General features: G+C 40.4%; 1 protein-coding gene across 2 annotated transcripts in view; it reads left to right on the forward strand.

Annotated features, from left to right (window-relative positions):
• Window positions 1–15026, forward strand: part of PCMT1 (protein-L-isoaspartate (D-aspartate) O-methyltransferase) — a 30267-nt gene extending 15241 nt beyond the window's left edge. Inside the window, exons 4-8 of one of the 2 annotated variants that reach the window (XM_061624103.1) lie at window positions 234–338; window positions 2031–2151; window positions 9034–9119; window positions 9759–9928; window positions 14242–15026. In XM_061624103.1, coding sequence (XP_061480087.1) covers window positions 234–338; window positions 2031–2151; window positions 9034–9119; window positions 9759–9928; window positions 14242–14254 — 495 coding nt within the window. In that variant the 3' untranslated portion in view covers window positions 14255–15026. Of the gene's footprint in view, window positions 1–233; window positions 339–2030; window positions 2152–9033; window positions 9120–9758; window positions 9982–14241 lie in introns of both variants that reach the window. The other variant, XM_061624104.1, reaches the window with a different exon arrangement.
• The last annotated feature ends 5944 nt before the right edge of the window (window positions 15027–20970 follow it).

Below are 20970 nucleotides of genomic sequence, written 5' to 3' on the forward strand. Positions count from 1 at the left end.
TTGTGGTAGTTAGGTTTTTTTCCATTTCCTTATTAACAGTTGGCACATGTATCTATATGTGGGCTGAAATGTAAAGAAATTGTTTGAGGTTTCCAACTACTTGCTTGAGTTCAATCACTGGGTTTTCTAGAGGGTTCTTTGAATTCTATAGCTTGAAGTCTTTATAAAAGAACCTACACTGAGCAAAACCAAAAGTTAAATGTTAAAATCTTTTCCTTTTTTCTTTTGGCCAGCATGCATATGCTCTAGAACTTCTATATGAACAGTTACATGAAGGAGCCAAAGCCCTTGATGTAGGATCTGGAAGTGGAATTCTTTCAGCATGCTTTGCACGGATGGTGAGAAAACAGTTCTTAATCATTTATGATAAGTTTATGAATCTTGTTAGTTGTCTGCTTCAGTTACAAAATTCTTAAAAGTTTTCATGTCATACAAGACAAGTGCAAGGGCTTCATTTTTAAAAATTCTGATAACATTATTTTGTACTTTTAGAAGGATGCATCCCTTTTTGGTACTTTTACTGGCAATGCCTTACCATGTCAATGAAGTCCAACCCATATACTTTGGTTGAAAAAGAACATAAGCTATACCAGCTCAAATCAGCCGATCTGTTTTTATTTAGTGCCAACTAATAGTTGGATTGACTATTTTGTAGAAAGAACAGCTTATGAAGTAGGGAGGTACCCCACTGTGGGGCAAGTTCCTTTGTATTGTTAAGTAATAATAACCTGTAAGAGGATGCCTTAAAACTATGTTAGGGATGCTTAGGCTTGCTGGCTGGATGCAGCCCTCCAGGTCTCTCTGTCTGGAAAGGGACCCTCTCCAGGTTATGCCCATTCACAGGCCACAGCCCTCACTGGCCCTGCTGTGCAGCCTCCTGAAGTGCTTTTACCTGGCTGGAATGTGTCCTGTGATAATGTCTCTTGTTTGCATGAATGGACGAAGAGATGTGTAGAAACCTTTGACTTGTGTGTGACTGAAATATAGGTTACTGTACAAATGTAAGAATCCCATTCATTGCTCTGCCAGCTTTTTGCCTCTGGCCCATCCTCTACTGGCATGCACCCCCCTTCCCCGAATGTTGCTGATTAGGAAATGAGCCCTCATGCTGAAAAACACTTTCCATCCCTGCTTTAAAACTTTGTTCAGTGATTTTTTCTTACCGATTGCGTATTTTAAACGATAAAACAAGCAGAGGTGTGGGGGCTATCTATTTCTGTTTTATATTGCAGAGAGTGTCATATGTATAGTGTCATTCATAGTAGACCTCAGGTTCTTAATCTACCTTTAATCTCAACTGGCAACATGGTACCAATTCTTAATTTTAAAAAATAACATCTCCATATATCTTTCCCCTACTCTTTTAAAAATAATTTAAAAAGAACTGCCAAGGAGTATTCTGTTTCCAACAGAAGCCACCTAGCAGCTTCTTTCCATAATTTTGCCTTATCTTTAAAAAACCCTAACTTTAAAAAAAGTGGTCTTGCCACCCATGTAGTTCTCTTTAGGGGGAGTCTGCAATAAAGGCTAGTGCTGTACAGGTTATATTGTATTTCAAAAGCCAATAGAATGATAAATTAAAAGTGTTCTGTGTGTGGCAAAATATGTAGCTATTCATGTATTTTATAATGAAGCTACTAAAATGTGCCACTAGTTTGAGGCCTTGAAACATTCATATGACCTTGGATTGTTAATTTATATGAAAGCAAAAATAATATTGGGAAATCAATTGCATCAATATAGACAATGAGAAATGCAAAAGTATTTTGTGGCAAAAAAAACCCTCAATAGAATAGAATCTTAACAGAAGAAACCTAAGTGCCAAGCAGATTCTGAGGCATAACAGATGTGGTGAAACTGGAGTTGGACATGTGTAAGAGAAATAGATAGGCAGATGATAGGAGGACCCATATTGGGTTCCATTCATCTCCTGTAATCTTTGCTTATAATTTTAACGTTAAAGTAAAAATAAGTAGCTGAATACATAAATATGTTTAGCACCAAAACAGAAACGTGGATTTTTCTTTCAGGTTGGCTCCAAAGGACAAGTTGTAGGAATTGATCATATCAAAGAGTTGGTAGATGACTCAATAAATAATGTCAAAAAGGATGATCCTCTGTTGTTATCTTCAGGAAGAGTGAAACTGATTGGTAAGAACTGGAGTATATTAACAATAAAAATAGCTATAGGAGTATGCTTGTTGGATGCAGGGCTTGTTTGTGGTAGGTTTTCTACGACATAAACTACGACAGTAGCTAGCTTTACTATCCAACCCACATAAGAGTCTGTGAATAACTCTTCATTTTACTAACAATTTTCAGTTAAATATGCTTAGGTTTGCAATATTATACAAGCAACTGTGCTCAGTGACCGGCTGATAGGATCTCATCTAAGGGTTGCATGAGCAGTCAAATCCCTTCAAATAGGGATTCAGCTGTAGCCCCATTCTGTAAAAATGCTTCTTCTTTATGGCATTGCTGTTGCATCTGTTGTACAAGAGCAGGAATCACTAAGGACCCTGCCCATCTTCATGTACAGCTGTGTGTCTGTTTAACTTACCAGGAGCTTCGAAGGCTGACCCAACTGTTCAGTATGGGAAGAGATGGAGGTTTCTGACAACGAGCACAGAACTAACAATTTTGTAGTCCCTTCTCCAGTATTGGCTCTCATTTATGTGCAGTTGCACCGTTCATTGCTTTTGCTGCTAAATCTATAGGACTGACTAGCTTACTTGGAAGCAGGTTTCATTAAAATCAGTGGGGCTTGCTTCCAAATGTCTTGGAACTCACAGTTAGGCCTTTCTTCTTAGAAGTGCTTTATTTATTAAAACATTTATATTCAATTCTTCAAATAACAAATTTTCAGGATAGCTTAAGTGACATCTAATTGAAATAATACAAATACAAATAACTACAGTAAAAATATTTGATGGGAACACTGAAGAAGCACCTCCAACAAGTAATCTCAGTGTTTGAGCAGACATATGTGAAGGTAGGCAATCCTTCAAATATGTTGATTCCAAACCATGAAGTGATTTAAAAGTCAACACCAACACTTTTGAGTTTTGTGTCCTGCAACAAACGGGTAGCCAATGTACCTGTTTTAGGACTGGTGAGTGATACTGTCAATTCCCTATCCTGGTTGGTCTAGAAGTTACCAAGCTGTGGATAATGGCAGTAAGCTTATCTCTGTCCAGAAGGGGTCACAGTTAGCAAATTAGTTAAAGCTGGTGAAAGGCATTCCATGCCCTAGGACAGTGGTTCCCAACCTGGGGGCTACGAAGTAATCCAGAGGGGGCCGTGAACAGTAAAGAAATGAATTATTTATTAATTTTTTTAAAAAAGTGTTCACTCCCTCTACACTGTCGGCTTTCCACTGCCACTGCAGATGACACCTCCCCCTTGCTCCAAACAAGAGGGGAGGCCTTTTGCTGAAATGCCAGAGCGTCTTTCAGGCGCACTAAGGGCAGGCATCCGCCTATAAAATACATGGCAGATGCCAAAGGAGGCTGAGGGTGGAGCTACCAGGAAGAAGAGGGGATTACTATACCGATTCCCGTCTCCTTGCACTGCCGCTACTGGCAACGCCCTTACTTAGAATGAGAGGAGAGGGCTTTTTGTGAAGCAAAAAGAAGCAAGCCTGCAAAGAAAGGCTGCTTTCCCCCTTCCTTCCTGGCAGCCAGCCTGCCTCCCTGGGGGTAGGGGGTCACAAACATTTTTCAGCTTATAAAGGGGGTCCCGTGCTCATAAAGGTTGGGAACCACTGCCCTAGGAGGCCTCCATTGATAGTTGGATCTATGAGCATTCCCTAACTGTGAACCTGTCCAGAACCAGTTCAGCATTTCAACTGCCTCACCAAAATCAGATGAAAAGGAGTAGAGTTGGGTTTTAGCAGCATATTGTTGAAATTTCACTCCATATCTTCAAATGGCATCGCTCAGTGGTTTCATGTATTATATATTTTATTTAACAAAATGTGTATACCACTTGAATTTAAAGACCTCAAAGCAGTTTACAAGAAACATTAATATTATCAATAAAACAGTTAAAGACAAGTAATTAAAAACATATTTAAGACAATTAAAACAGCTGCTAACTAAAAAGATTAAAACAGATCGACATCTATGTGTCTGGAAAGGCTTACCAGGCAGCAAAAGAAATATACTGGAAAGAAATACACTGGAAAGGCTTGCCAGGCACCGAAAGAAAAAAAGCAGGCACTGAAAGAAATACAGTGAAGGCGCCTGCCTGATGTCAATAGGCAGGGAGCTCCAAAGAGTAGGTGCTGCCACACTAAAAGAACGATTTCTTACAAGTGCAGAACAAGTATTATGTGACACCTGTAACAGTGTCTGTTCCGCAGAATGAAGTGCTCGAATGGGCACATATGGGGTAAGGAGGTCTCGCAAGTAAACTAGTCTCAAGCTGGTAAGGACTATATATACTAGTAGTAACACTTTGAACTTTGCCCAGTATCAAATGGGCAACCAGTACAGATCTCTGAGCAGAGAGATGCTGACATGGTTTTATCCCTGTCAGCAGTCTGGCTACCGCATTCTGCGCTAACTGCAGTCTCTGGGTCAAGTGCAAGGGAAGCCCACATAGAGTGCATTGCAATAATCCAGTCTTGAAGTCACCAGTGCCTGAACTACTATAGCCAAGCTCTCCTGGTCCAGGAATGGTCATAGTTGTCTCACCAGGTGCCGCTGATAAAAGGCACGTCTGGCCACTGAGATTACCTGGGCCTCCGGTGACAGAGCTGGATTCAGAAACACCACCAAACTGCATACCTACTCCTTCAGGGGGAGTGCAACCCTGTCCAGGACAGGCAATTGACCAATTTCTCAGACATGAGAATGAGTTATCCACAGTGCCTCTGTATTGCCAGGATTCGAGTTCAGCTTGTTTTCCTTCATCCATCCCACAACTGCGTCCAGGCACCAGTCGAGGGCCTGCACAGCCTCTCCTGATTCAGATGTTATGGAGAAGTAGAGCTGAGTATCATCAGCAAACTGATGACACCTTTCCCCAAAACACCTAATGATGGCTTCCATCAGCTTCATATAGATATTAATTAGCATTGGGGATAGGATAATACCCTGCAGCACCCCATAGTGCAACTGCCAGGGCCCAAAAAATAATCACTCAGCTACTCTCTGGACTCGGTCCTGTAGGCAGGACTAGAACCACCATAACATGGTGCCCCCAATTCTCATTCCATGGAGCTGGTCCAAGAGGATACTGTGGTCAATAGTATCGAAAGCTGCTGAGAGATCAAGAAGCAGGAGCAAGGTTGCACTTCCCCATGCCCCACTTTCTTTTTTTTTTTTTTCAATAATTTTTATTCAGATTTTCATAAAACATACAAGACAAAATCATAAAACATTCAAAGACAAAAAACAAAATCAAAAATAGTTAAACAAAAAGAAAAAAAGAAAAAAAAAAACAAAAATAAAAAATAAAGAGTAAAATATTGACTTCCCATTTGTCAAAGATCAAATCAGTTATAAGTCTATAATATATAACAATCCTGTCTCTTAAGTCATATTATAAAATCACTTTCCTCCAGTAGTTATCTTACTTAATCATCAAATCTCATAAACATTACTTTATTCTTTCCACAAAAAGTCAAAGAGAGGTTTCAATTCTTTAAGAAATATATCTATCAATTTTTTTTTCCAGATAAGCATATCGATTAATCCATCTCATTACTAATTATGATAATCTTATTGTCATAACCATAGTCAAAATAAACATTTCAATTAATCCATCACATCAGAATCTGTTAGGTTCAATAATTTCAGTAGCCATTGTTCTATTATCTCTATTAGTTCCATTTTCCATCTTCCATCTTCAGTAGTCTTGTTAAGTCCAGTAATTTCAATATCCAATCTTCCATTATCAGTATTCCATAATAATCTTGCTGTCAAAGCCATAGTCATATAGTAAGAGTCTGATGGGGATTACCTCTATCCCAAATATTTTCTTGCCATCCATTCTGAATAGGTTGCTGAAATACTGCTGTAAAATCATATCTCTGTTCTTTTTTTCAAAATACACTGGGTCATCTCTTAAAAGTTTTTCCATTGTCACATGGCTGCATTTAATTCCATAGATTTTCTCTATATTGGGCTCCATCACATCATTCCAGTCCAGAAGATTATCCATGCCATTGATAACTTTATCTCTAGAATCTTCATTCATTTCTTCAGAGATAACATTGAGTTCCAAACAATAGATTTTATTTCTAAAGTCCATAGACTCCAAATCTTGTTCCTGTTCCACGTTGGTTCCAATCTCCGGGATCTCCTCTCTCACAGGGACCCCTATTCCAGTCTCCAGAGTCACCTCTCTCACAGGGACCCCTGTTCCAATCTCCGGGGTCTCCTCTCTCACAGGGACCCCTTCCAGGGTCACCTCTCTCACAGGGACCCTTATATCTTTAATCTCCTGCTTCATTTTACTCAATTCAATTTTCATTATCTCAATCTCATCCATTATTTTCTGAAACATAGTTATTTCCAGATTTTCAGCCACTTTCTTAATTGCCATTTTAAAAGAAAAATATAGGAAAACCACTTCTTATTTCAGCAACAATTGGGTTAATACTCCAAACTTGGTGACATCACAGTATAAACAGAGCAGACAGCCTTATCTCTCCAATAGTTAAGTAAACAAAATGCAGTTCCCAGGATCGAAACAATTAATGGCAATCGTCAAGAAACAGATTAGTCAAAATAAAATAGACCAAAAAGAGAGTAGTCTCAAAACAGTATAATATTTTTCAAAATAAAAATCTGGAATAGAAATCCCTCTTCTGTGTATATCTTTAGAATGCAAATCCAGGACAGCTTTTTGCAACAAAAACAGAGATAAGCTATTAATTAGTGCGTAGCAGAGAGAAGTTATGGCTCCCCAGTGAGATGTCAAAAACTGATCAATCTGGCAAATCTCTTTTAAACAGCAACAATTTAAGTCAAGTAAAAGAAAAATATAGAAAGAAGGGTGCTTGCCTGTTAGTGCGTTCTCTCTTAGAAGATAAGGTGAACGTTCGCTTTATCAGATAGAGCTTGCTGTTAAAAATCCGTCCCACCTTCGTCGGCTGGACCTCGTCCCATAAATTAATGAGATCTGGTCGTCCCAACAAAAATAGGCTTTGAGGTTAATCTCTTCGTTTCTCCCTACCCGGGAGAAGTTTAATCAGTCAAAAAAAAAAGAAAAAACTGACTGATATATCTGAATAAGCTTCTTTTGAGGCAGGAGCCCGTCTCAAAAGCAGGCACAGGCTAAGTCACCCTTCCCGGAAGTCCAGTCACCCTTCCCGGAAGTCCTCCATGCCCCACTTTCTATAGAGGTCATCCATCAGGGCAACCAAGGCTGACACAGTCCCATGGCCAGGCCTGAACCCACATTGGAATGGATGTAGATAATCCATGTCATCCAAAAAGGCCTGCAGTTGCCCCACCACTACCCTTTCCACCATCACCTCCAAGAAGGGGGTATTTGCAACTGGTCATTAGTTATTCCAATCCAAGAGATCCAGGACCGGTTTCGTTAGTAGTGGTGTCACCACCACCACCTCTTTCAAGGCTGCAGGAACCACCCCCTCATGACGTGAAGTGCTAACCACACTCTGGACCCAACCAGTCAAACCCCCCCTGCTAGATTTAATGAGCCAGAAGGACAAGAGTCAAGAGGGCATATAGTTGGATGTGTTGCTGCCAGTACATTGTCCACATCTGCTGACTGCATAAGCTGAAACTGATCGGACAACACATCACCAACTCCAGCATTGGGTACTTCATCTGAAACTACAATCATAGCAGAGTCAAGGTCACTCCAAAGTTGAGCGACTTCATCTTCAAAGTGTGTTGCAGTTGGTTGCAGCAGGTCCTAAAATGCTCCAGAGGCCTTTCCCTCACAGTTGGAGTCAATAACCTCCAAACCATTCAAAATAACTCCACTGGCTAGCTCCTAGAGGATGCAATGCAAGCTGCAAAATGAGCCTTCTTTGCAACCCGCACTGCCACATGGTAGGCCTGATTGTGTGCACTGACCAGCTTCGGATCAAGACTTGTGCCACTTGCGCTCTAGTCTTTGTCCAGCTTGCTTCATGTAGATATTAAAAAGCACCATGACAGGATGGAAGCCTGCAAAACTCTGTAGCATAAATAATATTTCATAAATGCAAAGAGCTGAGCAATAGCCTTCCAACAGAACCTTCTAAAATTGGCTCTCCAAGTAGGAACTGAATCACTGTAAAACAGTGCTCCCATTTTCCAGCCTGGACAGCCTATTCAGTGATGCCATGTTTAATGATACTGAAAACTGTGGAGAGGTTCAGGAGAATAAGCAGGGTTGCACTCTCCCTGTATTCACCTGATAATGGTCATCCATCATCCGTCAAAGTAACCAAAACAGTTTCCGTGCCAAAACCAGGCCTAATGCTCAGTTGAAATGAATGTATATAATCAGTCTTGCCTAAGAGTTCCTGGAGTTGAGCAGCACCTTTTCAGTGAAGGGAATGTTAGCAACTTACGGATAATTATTTTTATCTTATGGGTCCAGGGAGGTTTTGTTCAGGAGCATTCTCACAATTTCCTCAAGAGCAACGAGGAATGTTTCTTCTCGGAAGGAAGAAGTTAACATCTACCAGACCCAGCTAGTTTATCTCTCCCTTTTTGATGTTGTGAGCCAAAAGGGTAAAAGTGGAGTATACGGGTAGTAGACCATACTTGTCCAACAATCTTGTCCACATAATCTTAGGATAGCACCACTGGCTACGTTTAGTGATCTGCTTCTGTTTGGGACTAGTTCTTTTGAACCCAGATCATTTATTCCCAATAGAAATTCCAGTTGGGGATCTTAAAATTTGGGGGAGGAGGTAATTTTGGATACTTTAATTCCAACAGCATTTGCCAATTCCACGTAAAGTCATAAGTGTAGTTAGCATTTCAGCTATGAGTTCAGCGTCTTGAATAAGCTGAACTTAATATGAAAGCTGCTCCTTGTATAGATTTTTTTTTCTTGCAGTGGGGGATGGAAGAATGGGATATCCAGATGAAGCTCCATATGATGCTATTCATGTAGGAGCTGCTGCACCAGTTGTTCCCCAAGCTGTAAGTGATTTATGCTTATATTTTTTGCAGTGATTTTTTATTTATTAAAATGATTGGTAGGGTGCCTACACCTATTTTAAATTATGGCCCCTTTATTTAAATTTTGGGCTGTTTATTAACTGAAACATATTACAACCATGGAATTATTTGATTGGGTACACTAAATGTAAGTGTTGTTGTTTGAAATTGGAGGTGATGGCGGTTTGGAGATAAAACACTTTGTACAGTACAGGTGCAAATCCCTTTGAATTTTATAGAGGCTCATAAATAAGATGAGCCATTCCAAACTAACCCTTTCCCTTTTACCTGTTTCCAAAACTTAGCTTCCAGCAATTTATGCATGGGGGTGGGGGAAGGGGTGGGCTGTGTCTCACACTATTGCACCTGAAAGCTCTTACCCATCAAGAAGTTCCCAGTGCATATTGCAAGACTTGGTTTGGAAATTGGTTTGGAAATTGTACAAAGTAGGGATCTCAGAGTTGTATCCAGCTAAAGTATTCTGAAGATAAGACCCATTGAAATTAATGGCACTTAGTCATGCCTGTTAATCTGAGTGAGTCTGCTCTGAATATGACTAACATTGAATACAACCTTACAGGTACATTTGCTGTGAATAATAAACTTTTAAAAATTTTCTAGCTTATAGATCAATTAAAGCCTGGTGGAAGGTTAATATTACCTGTTGGCCCTGCTGGAGGAAACCAGATGCTGGAACAGTACGATAAGCTAGAAGATGGCAGTGTCAAAATGAAGCCTCTGATGGGAGTGATATATGTGCCTTTAACAGATAAGGAGAAACAGTGGTCCAGGTGGAAGTGATTTTCTGTTCAACTTTCTTCTTCCACGCACTTATACATACAAGGTGAAAGGGTCTTCATTCTTAAGATGGTAGCTTGCCAAGGCTGCTTTAGCTCACTGCTTTCTGCTTGACTGTACCACCGAAAGCAACCTCTCTTGCATTGTTACATCACCACACGCAGGTTTTTGCGTGTCTCATTAAATACTGAAAAAAGACCATTGCATGGATTGCACTTATTTCATTGTAACTTATGGCTTCTTTGAGTTCTATAATGTTGGCTAAAACTATTACCTACATTTTGAGACTAAACATAAAGTTCTTATTACTGTCTTGTGTTAGATTTTGGTAGGTACAGTAGGGCCCCACTCATATGGCGGGTTACGTTACAGACCCCCGCTCTAAAGTGAAAACCGCTGTAAAGCGGAACTCATTGAATAGAATGGTGCACAATGCCCAAAAACTGCCGTAAAAGCGGAACAAGCACCGTATGAGTGGGGCTTTAGTCTAATTGCGTCTAATTGAGACCGCTGTATTAGCGAATTGCTGTAAAGCGAAGCGCCATAAAGCGGGGCTGTACTGTATGCATTATAGTCAATGTGCAATACTTCTGAAGATCCTTGCTATTTCATTTGATCAAGATAACACACTAACGTAGAACCAATTTAAAAATAAAAGGATTTCCCAGTTTTAAAAAGTTAAACATGATTCAGAAACCCTTAGAGCAAGCAATCTAATTACTGGTATTTCAAAATGTTATTTGTTGAGGTTTAAGACAAATATAGTATGCTTGAGCAAAAGCAACCCAAGGCAAAGTCTTTACATTTGCTATTTTCAAAACAATTGATATTGGATGTGTTATAATATATATGTCATATTTCCTTCAAGGACAGACATTTTTAACTCATTTTGGGAGTTGTCACAGTCTGATAGCTCAGTAGTTCAGGGTAGACATAACAGAGTGGTAAGCACTAAAAGGGTACCAATCATTAGCATGCATAAATAAGCCAGCAGTCCTATTTTACTGGTTGGATAGAAATGTCTGTGTATTGGCTCTGTTGACTAGACAGCACACATGCACAATTCACTTTCTAAATATATAACAGGTTATCTTTGACATTTAATCAAATTGTAGTATTTAGAAATCAAGTATTTTTAACATTTACAGTTGTAGAAATGTCTGTACAAAAATAAACTGATTAGTTTTGCTTTTCTGCCTTCTGTAGAAGGCCCATTGTATTCTGGGAGCTGTATTGAAAACTAACTGAAGGGGTCCCAAACAGAACGTCCATTTGGAAATTTTAATAGATATTCACAGTGACAAATTTTAATGGAGCCTGTTGAAGATGTTTGATCTTGAGGTGTTGCAACATTCGTCAATACGGATTTTGCTTGTAGGATTTAGAAACACCAGAGCAATTAGAGGAAGATGCAGTTTATGAAATGTCAGCTAACACTCCTAGAAAACAAGATAATAGCCAGTGTAGAGAAGAAATATGGAATGAAAGTATATGATTATTGCTTGGTTAAGCTGGTCAGTAGGTTTTATGCTTACGTTTCAGTTAATCTCTAATAGTCCTTATATCTGTAGGATCAAGCCATGTCTCTGTTTGCACATTGGACACTTCATGAGAGAAACTAGATTTGGTTCCGTTCATGAAACTGCTTGCTATTCCCAAGGCATAATTTTTGCAAGCCTCTATTGTGGTGATGGATATGGCTATCATCCCTCAGTGATTGCAACATCAGCCTATTGAAATATTAGTCATCAAAGTAATACTATTTCAGAATGAGCTCACAAACCATAATGTATGTGTGTTTACCAGACAGAATGTATGTAAAATTCTGAAATGTTTTAATTTAATCATCACAAATATAATCATAAGGAAATCATATTATGGTTGTGCTTCACTTTTTATGAATGCATTGGAGACATTGGTTTTGTGAAGCAAAACTTTTAATGTGTTACACAAGGAGTGGCAAAAGTGCTTAAGCCACAAAAATGCAAGTCTCCACAAGACCATGACCATAAGAGACAATTCCACCTCACAAGTCCTTGCTGCTGCTACTAGTACTTTGCTCTACACCCCAAATCATTGTTTTTTCCCCTTAGATTACATTTTCCCTGAACTCCTGTTGCTGTTCCCCTAACTGCTTTCTCTTTCCCCCCTAGTTTGGCCTTAAATTTGGACATATTTCCAAATTTAGAACTGCCATCATTTTCTCTTATGATCTCTGATGCTATAACTTTAATCTCATAGAGTTGTTACTCTAATCTTTTGTACCCCTGTAATCATGTATATTTGGTACAGATATCCCCACATTAACTACCTAGGTGTCACTGTTCTTCAGCCATGTAACAACTCTCAATTCATGTTTGGAATTCACCTATGTTACACTAAGAGTGCTTGGTAAACCACCGTTTTTGTTGTTGAGAAAGTAAGGCTGTAATACTATACCTACTTACTTGGGAATAAATCTCATTTGAATTTGGCACAAGGTTTTGTGAGCTGAAGTTTTCATGTGTTGGTTGTGTTCATTTGATCCTCAAACCTTATAACACTGGAGTGCAATATGAGCAAATTATGGGCTTGGCAGGCATGTGATAAGGAAGCATAAATTCTGCATAATACAGTAACCTTTTTAGATACTGTTTCTCACTTTTTCAGTTTTCTGCTTCTGTGCGGATATCTCTTTGAGTGCAGATGTGCATGCTGCCATTCTAGCTGTGCTAGAATGCTGCTAAATATAAGTGCTTCTAGATATGGCTGCTTTGTAGTTGTAGGCGTATGCCGGCATATTCTGTTTCTGCTGGTTGATTTAATATGTTGTGCATTGCAGCTTACAATCCTATTAATACACATCTGTTGAACTGAACTACGATAAAGTAAATGCAGCAGTTGATAAAGCAGCAGTAGTATGAAATCATGCTTATACTTTGTTGCAGGATTATATACGCTTTTACTGTGATTACCTATCACAGTTTCGGAATACTATGTGTGTCTAATCACTTTTGCTAGGAAAGAAACAACACACATCTATTCCAGTCTGAATCTTTGTTCTTTATTTCAGATCTGTCAGTGATACAGATACTATTTAGTCCTGGACTGATGTATTAAAAATCAGTTGAGAAAGCTGTTCTGCGAAACTACCAGTATTCTGTAATTTGTATTACATAATAATTGGCCAATTGCTTTGGGCCATGCCTCAAATGTCTTAACAGTGGAATCAAAGATTCCATTCTTTCTGTTTTGTAGATAGGGAGCTATAACTGAGGCAAAATGACTTGTTCAAAGCTACTTGGTGGGTCTGTGACTTCAACTGAAATGCTCAGATACGATTCTAGCACATTACTTGGGGGCCAAACTAGACATTGCATGCAAATGTATATAGTTCGCCCCTATCTGCTCACCCTGTTTTCTTTTAAAAACAAACAAGCTAGCATTCAGAACCAATGAAAAGTAGCAGCAGGAGGTGCTTAAGCCTTCCATGCTTGTTGCTTCTATGCTGAATATCCTCTGGCTGTGCTCCCCTCCACAAGGATTTCCACTCATTTAATGTGTTGTTTGGCCCATAGTGGCCATTCTGCATTCATATAGACAGAATAAGGGGGGGTCTCTGTTCACTAGAGGGAGATCCTGTAATCAAAACCAGGGCTGTGGAGATTAACTGAACTACAACTCCCACGAGCCCAATCCCTGGGGTTGATGGGAGTTGTAGTTTAAAAAAGTAACTTTTCCAAGGTCTAGATTCATGTGGTGGTGATGAAATGCCTTGTGCTACCATTTTACTAAAGTAAATTTGTTATTACTAGTTAATATACATTTGCCATTTATGAAGGAGTCGGAGTCGGTACATTTCTACCGACTCCGACTCCACCCAAAATTGCTCCCGACTCCGACTCCACAGCCCTGATCAATACTACAAAGTCTAATTTTGAACTTAGGTTTTACATTTTGCAGCCTTTGGTGGAGGTACCAAGAGTAATTGGACTATAATTGCAAAGGAATCTCTACAGTATATTGTCTACAGAGTTAATGCATTCACTTCTTCAGAAAAAAGTAGACATGCAAGTTTACAACTAATGGCATTTTAACTGACATTCACTGAAGCATATGAAGTAAAGGATAGGGGCTTGTATTTCATTAAAGCATTTTTTTTTGCTTTGATTTATATGGCACTATTAATTTGATTTTGTTGACCCTCCTTTTGGCTCAGATACCTAAACAGACCTAAGTAAATTTTGCTGCAATATCTGAAAATATGTCTAATTTTAAAGAGTTAAATTTGAAGAGTAGACTTGTAATTTTTGTTTTCTTTTTGCAGGGATGAAATGTAAAAGCTACGTCATCTGACCCAAACATAGTGTTAACAGTGGACTGCTCATCTCCACAATTCTTAAAAGCTTTTTCAAAACCAACAGCATTGCAGCTTGTTTTGGACTTTGTTGCACTGTTATCAGCATGGAAAAGTGTGGTGTTTTTTATTTTGTAGAAGTTTAATGCAAGTTTGATAATGAACTGATGGAAAGTTTAAATTTGGGCAAATGTTTCTTTTCAACATGTCCTTATTTTCATCTGTTTAAGGAAATATATCTGCAAAAAGCTGGACAGACCTGCAATTTGTTATCTTTTTTATTTTGTATTGGAAAACCTTCTGAACACTTACTTCAGCTCCAGTGTTCATCATATTGCTTATCTGCACTTTCTGACACTACATGCACACTATATGGTTCTTGTTTTCAGCTGTCTTCTAGATGATACTAAAATGAGATGACGTTTGTCAATGCTTTCAACATGGTGTCATAGACTAGCATGTAGTTCATACAATCAGCTGCTTTATTTCCTTTAAAAATCAGATATCAAGATATCATGTATATAAATTTAAAGACATCAGAAATGACAGCTCTTGTATACACTGCTGTTCAGGATGGACATAACTGACATAGTTTTCTCCCCTTTCCTTGTAGAATAATTTAACAGGCCCATAGTTGAGTATTGTTTGCAAATCTGATGTACCTGAATTTAATCTACCAAATACTGTGTAAGCTATGTCCTAATCATTGAACAGTTTATGCAATGCTGCTTTGCCAAATAAAATTCAAAACAAAATAGTTTTGCAAGTGCTATTTTGAATGGGGAAGAGTCTGGGTAGTTGAGCAACTGCTGAAAATAAGAAAAGACTTGTACAGGGCTTTCATTTTCAGAAATGTGAAAGTTCTTGTGTGATTCTCATGTTGCATTTCGAAACACATGCTCACTTTCTCCTCTCACTGACCAGTTTCTTTGGTGCCTCAATAGGCATTGCTTTTTAAAAAAAAAAACACTGTCAGGTGCTATTGTGTTAAAATGTATGGGTCTTCTCTGCAACTGCTGCTGGCACCTATAGTGTCCGTGATATCAGTGATGCCAGAATCTTGCCCCATCCAACAACCATGCTTGCCTAGAATGGTTGCCTAATCTTATCATATGAGATGCAACCGTATCATATGAGAGTTAGCCATTTGTTTTAAAACAAGCAAATAGGTTAAGACCCCCCCCTTCTCCACAGCAATAAGTTGCCATTTCAAAACTTTTTCATTTGTTTTGTGTTAATTGGACAATATGAATTCCCACCATCAAATGTTTTAATTGATCATGCCTGCTGTTGTCATTGTACTGTAAACTAACAATGTATGCCATTGTACTGTAAACTAACCATACAATGAATTCTTAACGAGTGCTTAGTCTTCAGCTTCTGCACTGCAGAAGGCATGCTTAAGCTTCTGCAAAGTTTCCACATTTTGCATTTGTCATTTAAGGGGGATTCTTTAATGTCCACCTGCACTTATTGTATAGTAGCGTTTGCAGAAAATAACTTCTGGGAACTACCTGATCTTAGACGAACCCACCACAGGAAAGATGCATCCTGGTTGCTAGGAAAACGGAAGGGTGACAGACTATGGAGATTTCAAGGACTGGAAAATGAGAAGGAGGAAAACTGCACTAAAAAGGAAGGGAAATAACAGCTCTTTAGAACTTCAGAGTAAACAACCCACTCGTCAATCACCACTCGGACTTTGTTCATTGGCTAAAAACACAAAGATGGGAGCAGTCAGGCTGGATCATCTTACATAAATCTATTGGAAGGGTACCTGCACATTTTGCTTAACTTTCTTCCTAAACTTTTTTTAAAAAACTCAAGAGTCTGGGTTCCCTGCTATCTGTGGGCCTAGTATGTTAGTACCCCCCTGTGCCCACTTCTTGACAGCCCTGCTTCTAATCAGATGTGAAGGGTAGCACAAATGGTAACAGGAAACAAATGATGCCAATTATTCCTTGCTACCCATTGGACCTATATGTGTAATCTATCATTCTCCCTAGAGAACAGCCCATCAGATGGGAAACAGCACCACCTAGCGTCAGCAGGCAGGAATTGTATGTTTTTTTGAGGAGGTAGCAACCCTCGCGAGACCCCAGACCATTCCTGCCTCGTGCATCTAGGTGGATCGTTTTCTTCTCTCGTTTATTAGCTTCATTTTTCCTAAACTTTCTAATCCTTCTGTTTAATTTGAACCCAATATCCTCTTCTCCTGTATTATCTTTCCTTGGGGGAGTCATTTGTCTTTGTTATATCAGGTAAAAAAACCCACCTTTCCTATCCTAAGCTTTTTGGGGCTTTGTTCTGAGCTCTGTTTTTGCTCTGAGTTCTCCTTTCTCCCCCATTCCCCCCAAGTTGCTTACCTTACTCAGTGGAGCGGCGACACAACAGCTTCTTTTTCAACTGCCTCACTTGTTCTTTTGATTGGCAGTGCAGCAGACACAGTTTTGTTCTTTTTGCCGTTTTTTGCGCCTCCCACCTTTTTCGCTCCTAAAGCTCTCACCCCCTTTTTCAATCATTGTTTTCTCTGTAGTTGGTTTGCCTCGCTGTCTGTGAAGTCCTAATTTTCCACCTGATTTTCAATGTGTGTCTTTGGTGTAAAAAGAAAAAAAAAGTATTTTTTCCTCTCATCACAAGGTTCCAGCCTATTCCTCCTGTGTTCATAACCTTCAAACTTGTCCCTTGTGTGTTCTTTTTCTAAAACAAACACACACAAAACCTTCTTTCTCAGTCCTTCCTGATCTGCTGCAGGACAAGTTAACTGTTGGAGCGAATTAGTGTCCACTTGATTCTGACTTAGTGGCCATTTGAAATAGGCTTCCTCCACGCCCCCTGCCCACCCGTGCGTGTGAGGAGCTGTGCTGTCATGGCGACTGTATCTCTTGCTGCTGATGCCCAGTATCAGAAGAGTGGGACACTTGTAACAGATGATGCAAATAACATAACCATTCTGGATTCAGTGTCTTCCGCCTCTGTGGCACACCCCTAAGGTGTCTGTTTCAACTTCCATGCTACAGCACAAAAGGAACTTAAAAAGAGAAAACATGGCAAAGCTGCCTCTCATGCTCATGATTGAGAGTGCACAGCGTAAGGCAAATGACAAGCCTCATCAGGCACAACTGCAGTCCGCTGTTACCAAGGCCACTAAGAGAGCTCTGTACAAGGGCATGCCAGAGCATCCAGTCGTGGAACTGCCTGCATGTGGCGACCATTCAGTTGCTGATGGAGAGTGCATTGAACATTTCCTGCCTCGGTCATCTGCCAGAGACGTTCACTGATCTCCATTTTGACCTGGTCCTCAAATTTTGCATTCAACTCCTGAGGCCTGCCCAACTAAAAAATGTCCTTTTGGGGGCCTTTTCAAATGAATTGTTGCAGCAACCCCTTCAAGGTCTACTTCTGCCTTTTTTAATTGGAAGCAGCAGGTTCAATATTTCTAAGAGACCTGATTCCCCTGCTCCCTAGGCCTGAATAGCAGCAGACTGTTTCCAGGGGCAACAGTAGAATAACGTGGTGGCTCCTCTAGGAGGCTTCAGTGTGAGCTCCAGTTATTCCAAGAACTGAACAACAGCAGGCCATTTCTAGAGGCAAAATATAATATCCTGGTAGCTCCTCCAGAGAACCTCAGTGTAGCGAGGGCATATGAATTACCTCATGAGCTCAGAGCTCCAGTTCTCCTAGGCCTGAACAGCAACAAGCCTTTACAGAAGCAACAGTAGAATAACTTGGTGGCTCCTCTTGGGGCCTCAGTGTAGTGAAGGTATATTAATTGCCTCATGAGCTTCAGCTCACAGTTGTTCCTCTGAACAGGTGCAGCCCTTCATAACTAAAATTTTGCAGCCTGTCATAGGGGGCCTCAGTGTAGTGAGGGTATTTGAATTGCTTCATAAGCCTCAGCCCAAAGCTCCAGTCTGTTCCATGAACAGTTGCAGCTGTTTATAACTCTGTAAATTTTTTGCACCCCTTGTATAAATGTTTGGATTTATTCAGTGACTTCCTTATGGAGGAGGTTCTTACTGTTATCCCAGTGGGAAAATGTAAACAAGCAAGGTAAGTAAATTAAGGTGAATACAACTGTAGTGTATTGGGCCTCCAGGCTTGCCATGCCAGGAACTGCTGAGTCAGCCCCAGGCTGTGGCAGTTTCAGTTCCAGGCCTGCCTTACAAGCAGCGTCATACTGTGGGCCTTGTTCTCTGTATATAATTAGTTATAGTACAGTTCTTGTTATTGTTAGATCCTCCGTGTGGCTTCTTCCTTCATGATACTTTTCATTGGCGACGAGGATGGGATACTGAGGCACACAGAGTGTTTTCTTCATACATTAAACTGGCTTAAAGAGAGAATATTTCTCCTTAGACTGGATTAGGACATCAGCTTGAGCCTTGTGGAAATCACTGCAAAGCACTCCAGGTCAGTGTGTATATTGTGGAATATGGCCACCCAAGGGCATCTTGAAGAATTTAACCCTGCATGTCCCAGCAAGTGGGAAAGTTGTGCAGCCAGGCTGGAGTTTTACTTGGCAACAAATGGCATTACAGAGTCAGCGAAGAAGTGTGCTGTGTTACTCTGTCTGTGGGCCAGATACCTTTGACCTAGCCCAGGCCCTCGTAGCACCAGCAAAACTTGCTAATACATCTTATGATGATATCCTGAATGCTTTACAAGGACGTTTCTCTCCAAAACTGTCTGAAATAGCACAACGTAATTCTTTCTACAAAAGAAATCAAGTCCCAACAGAGTGTGTCACTGTATGTTGCTGAGCTTAGACGCATGGCGAAACACTGCAATTTCCCAAACCTTGAGGAGATAGTGCGTGATCGCCTGGTCTGTAGGTTGCATGATGAGGGCCTGCAAAAGTGTCTGCAAAAGGACAGCTCACATTCAAGACTGCATTAGAGGAAGCTCTGGCTACAGAAGCAGCAGCAGTAAGTGCCCGAGAAGTGCACTTGGCAAGAAACACACCCTGTTCAGAAACCCAGCTGGCTAAAGATTCAAATCAACCACTTCTAGAGATCCACAGGCTGCAGTGCAAATGCTCATCAACCAGAGTAGGTGTTCCAGGACCTCCGAGATCCAGACAAGTTTCTCCAGTGAAATGTAAGAGCTGTGGCGGATCCCATGAACGGTGTGCCTGCCGTTTCAGAGGTGCACAGTGTTGGTATTGTCAAAAAGCTGGATGTATTGAGCGAGTATGCCAAGCCAAAGCGAAAGCAGCCACCCCTAGAAGTGCAGTGGAAAGGAAAAAACCATCAAGGACACAAAGCCATACCACACACACTGTACAGAAGTTTTCCAAATATGACAACGCAGAGGAGGTGATTAACCACATCAAGCCAGGGTTACAGTACTCCACCAGTGTGAGGAAGGTGAAGGTGACAAGTCACCGTCCAGGGCACTCCATGCACCCTGGAAGTTGATTCTGGCTCAGGTTATACTATCCTCTCATCAGAAACCTACCAGCAAATATTTCCTGGTGGGGGCCCACAAATTGTCCCTTTCCACTCCCAACTTACTGATTACCAGGAAAACCAGGTTCCAGTAAAGGGTGTCTGTGAAGTTGAGGTGAATTACCAAACTTTCCATGGAATTTTACAGTTATTGGTTGCTCAAGGGCATCGCACTAGTCTCCTTGGCTTAGACTGGTTTGAGCCATTGGGTATTGCTCTCACAGGGGTCCACCAGATTGGTGAATCATTATGGGATAGCATCCTAAATGATTACAAAGCTATTTTTGATAAAGGTCTTGGGAAATATAAGGGGCCTCTTACTTTGTTGTTCTTGGATCCTACTGTGGCCCCCATCCGTATGAAACCCCGTCGTGTTCCATTTGCACTGCAAGCAAAGATTGATGCTGAACTTGATCGCCTCATAAAGCAAGGCATCTTGGAGCCAGTGACACACCCTACATGGGAGACACCCATTGTCACTCCATTGAAGGCCAATGGCGACATACGCATTTGTGGTGACTACAAGTGCACTATCAATAAAGCGCTGCATCAGCATCCATATCCAATCCCAGTGGTGAGTCATCTTAGCTTTGTCAGTTTCATGAGGCTTTCTGCCCTATCTATTTTCTAGGGCGTCAATGCAAAGCTCCAGTTTGCTTCTCTGAACGCTTGCAGCCCTTCATAACTGTCTTGAGTAAATAATTGGATTCATCCAGGAACTTCCATGGAACTTGGAAGATCTAGGGGTTTCCTGGTTATCCTCCTGGGTAAACATAACTTAGCAAGATATCGTAAATTAAACTGCTTGGTTAAGTCTTGCCCTTCTCCTTCTGGGAGACTTAAAGACAATTTAAAATTCCATTTAGCCTTTGGTAAGGCTTACTTCACTGTTTTCCAATTTGTGTAACTAGGCTCAAGGTTACTCACATTGGCATATATGTTCTGTGGTGCAGTTCGCCTGGAAGGTGGTGGTGGTTCAGTCAACTCCTGACCTCATCTGCAGGTCCCTGGGTGACTTACAACAGTTTTAAATTCCATATTAAATTTATCAAAAAAGTTTAGCCTTTGGTAAGGCTTACTTCACTGTTCAATTTGTCTAACTTAGCTCAAGGTTACACACATTGGCATATTTGTATGGATATTTGGCTTCCCTACCTGCAGTTCAGCTTTCCAGAGGTTAAAGGGTAAATAAATACATAACTTTGATTTTACTCTCTTTATTCAGTTCAGTTCAGTTCTTTATTGTTAC

This window comes from Rhineura floridana, chromosome 4, assembly GCF_030035675.1.
Source record: "Rhineura floridana isolate rRhiFlo1 chromosome 4, rRhiFlo1.hap2, whole genome shotgun sequence".
Classification (NCBI taxonomy): domain Eukaryota; kingdom Metazoa; phylum Chordata; class Lepidosauria; order Squamata; family Rhineuridae; genus Rhineura; species Rhineura floridana.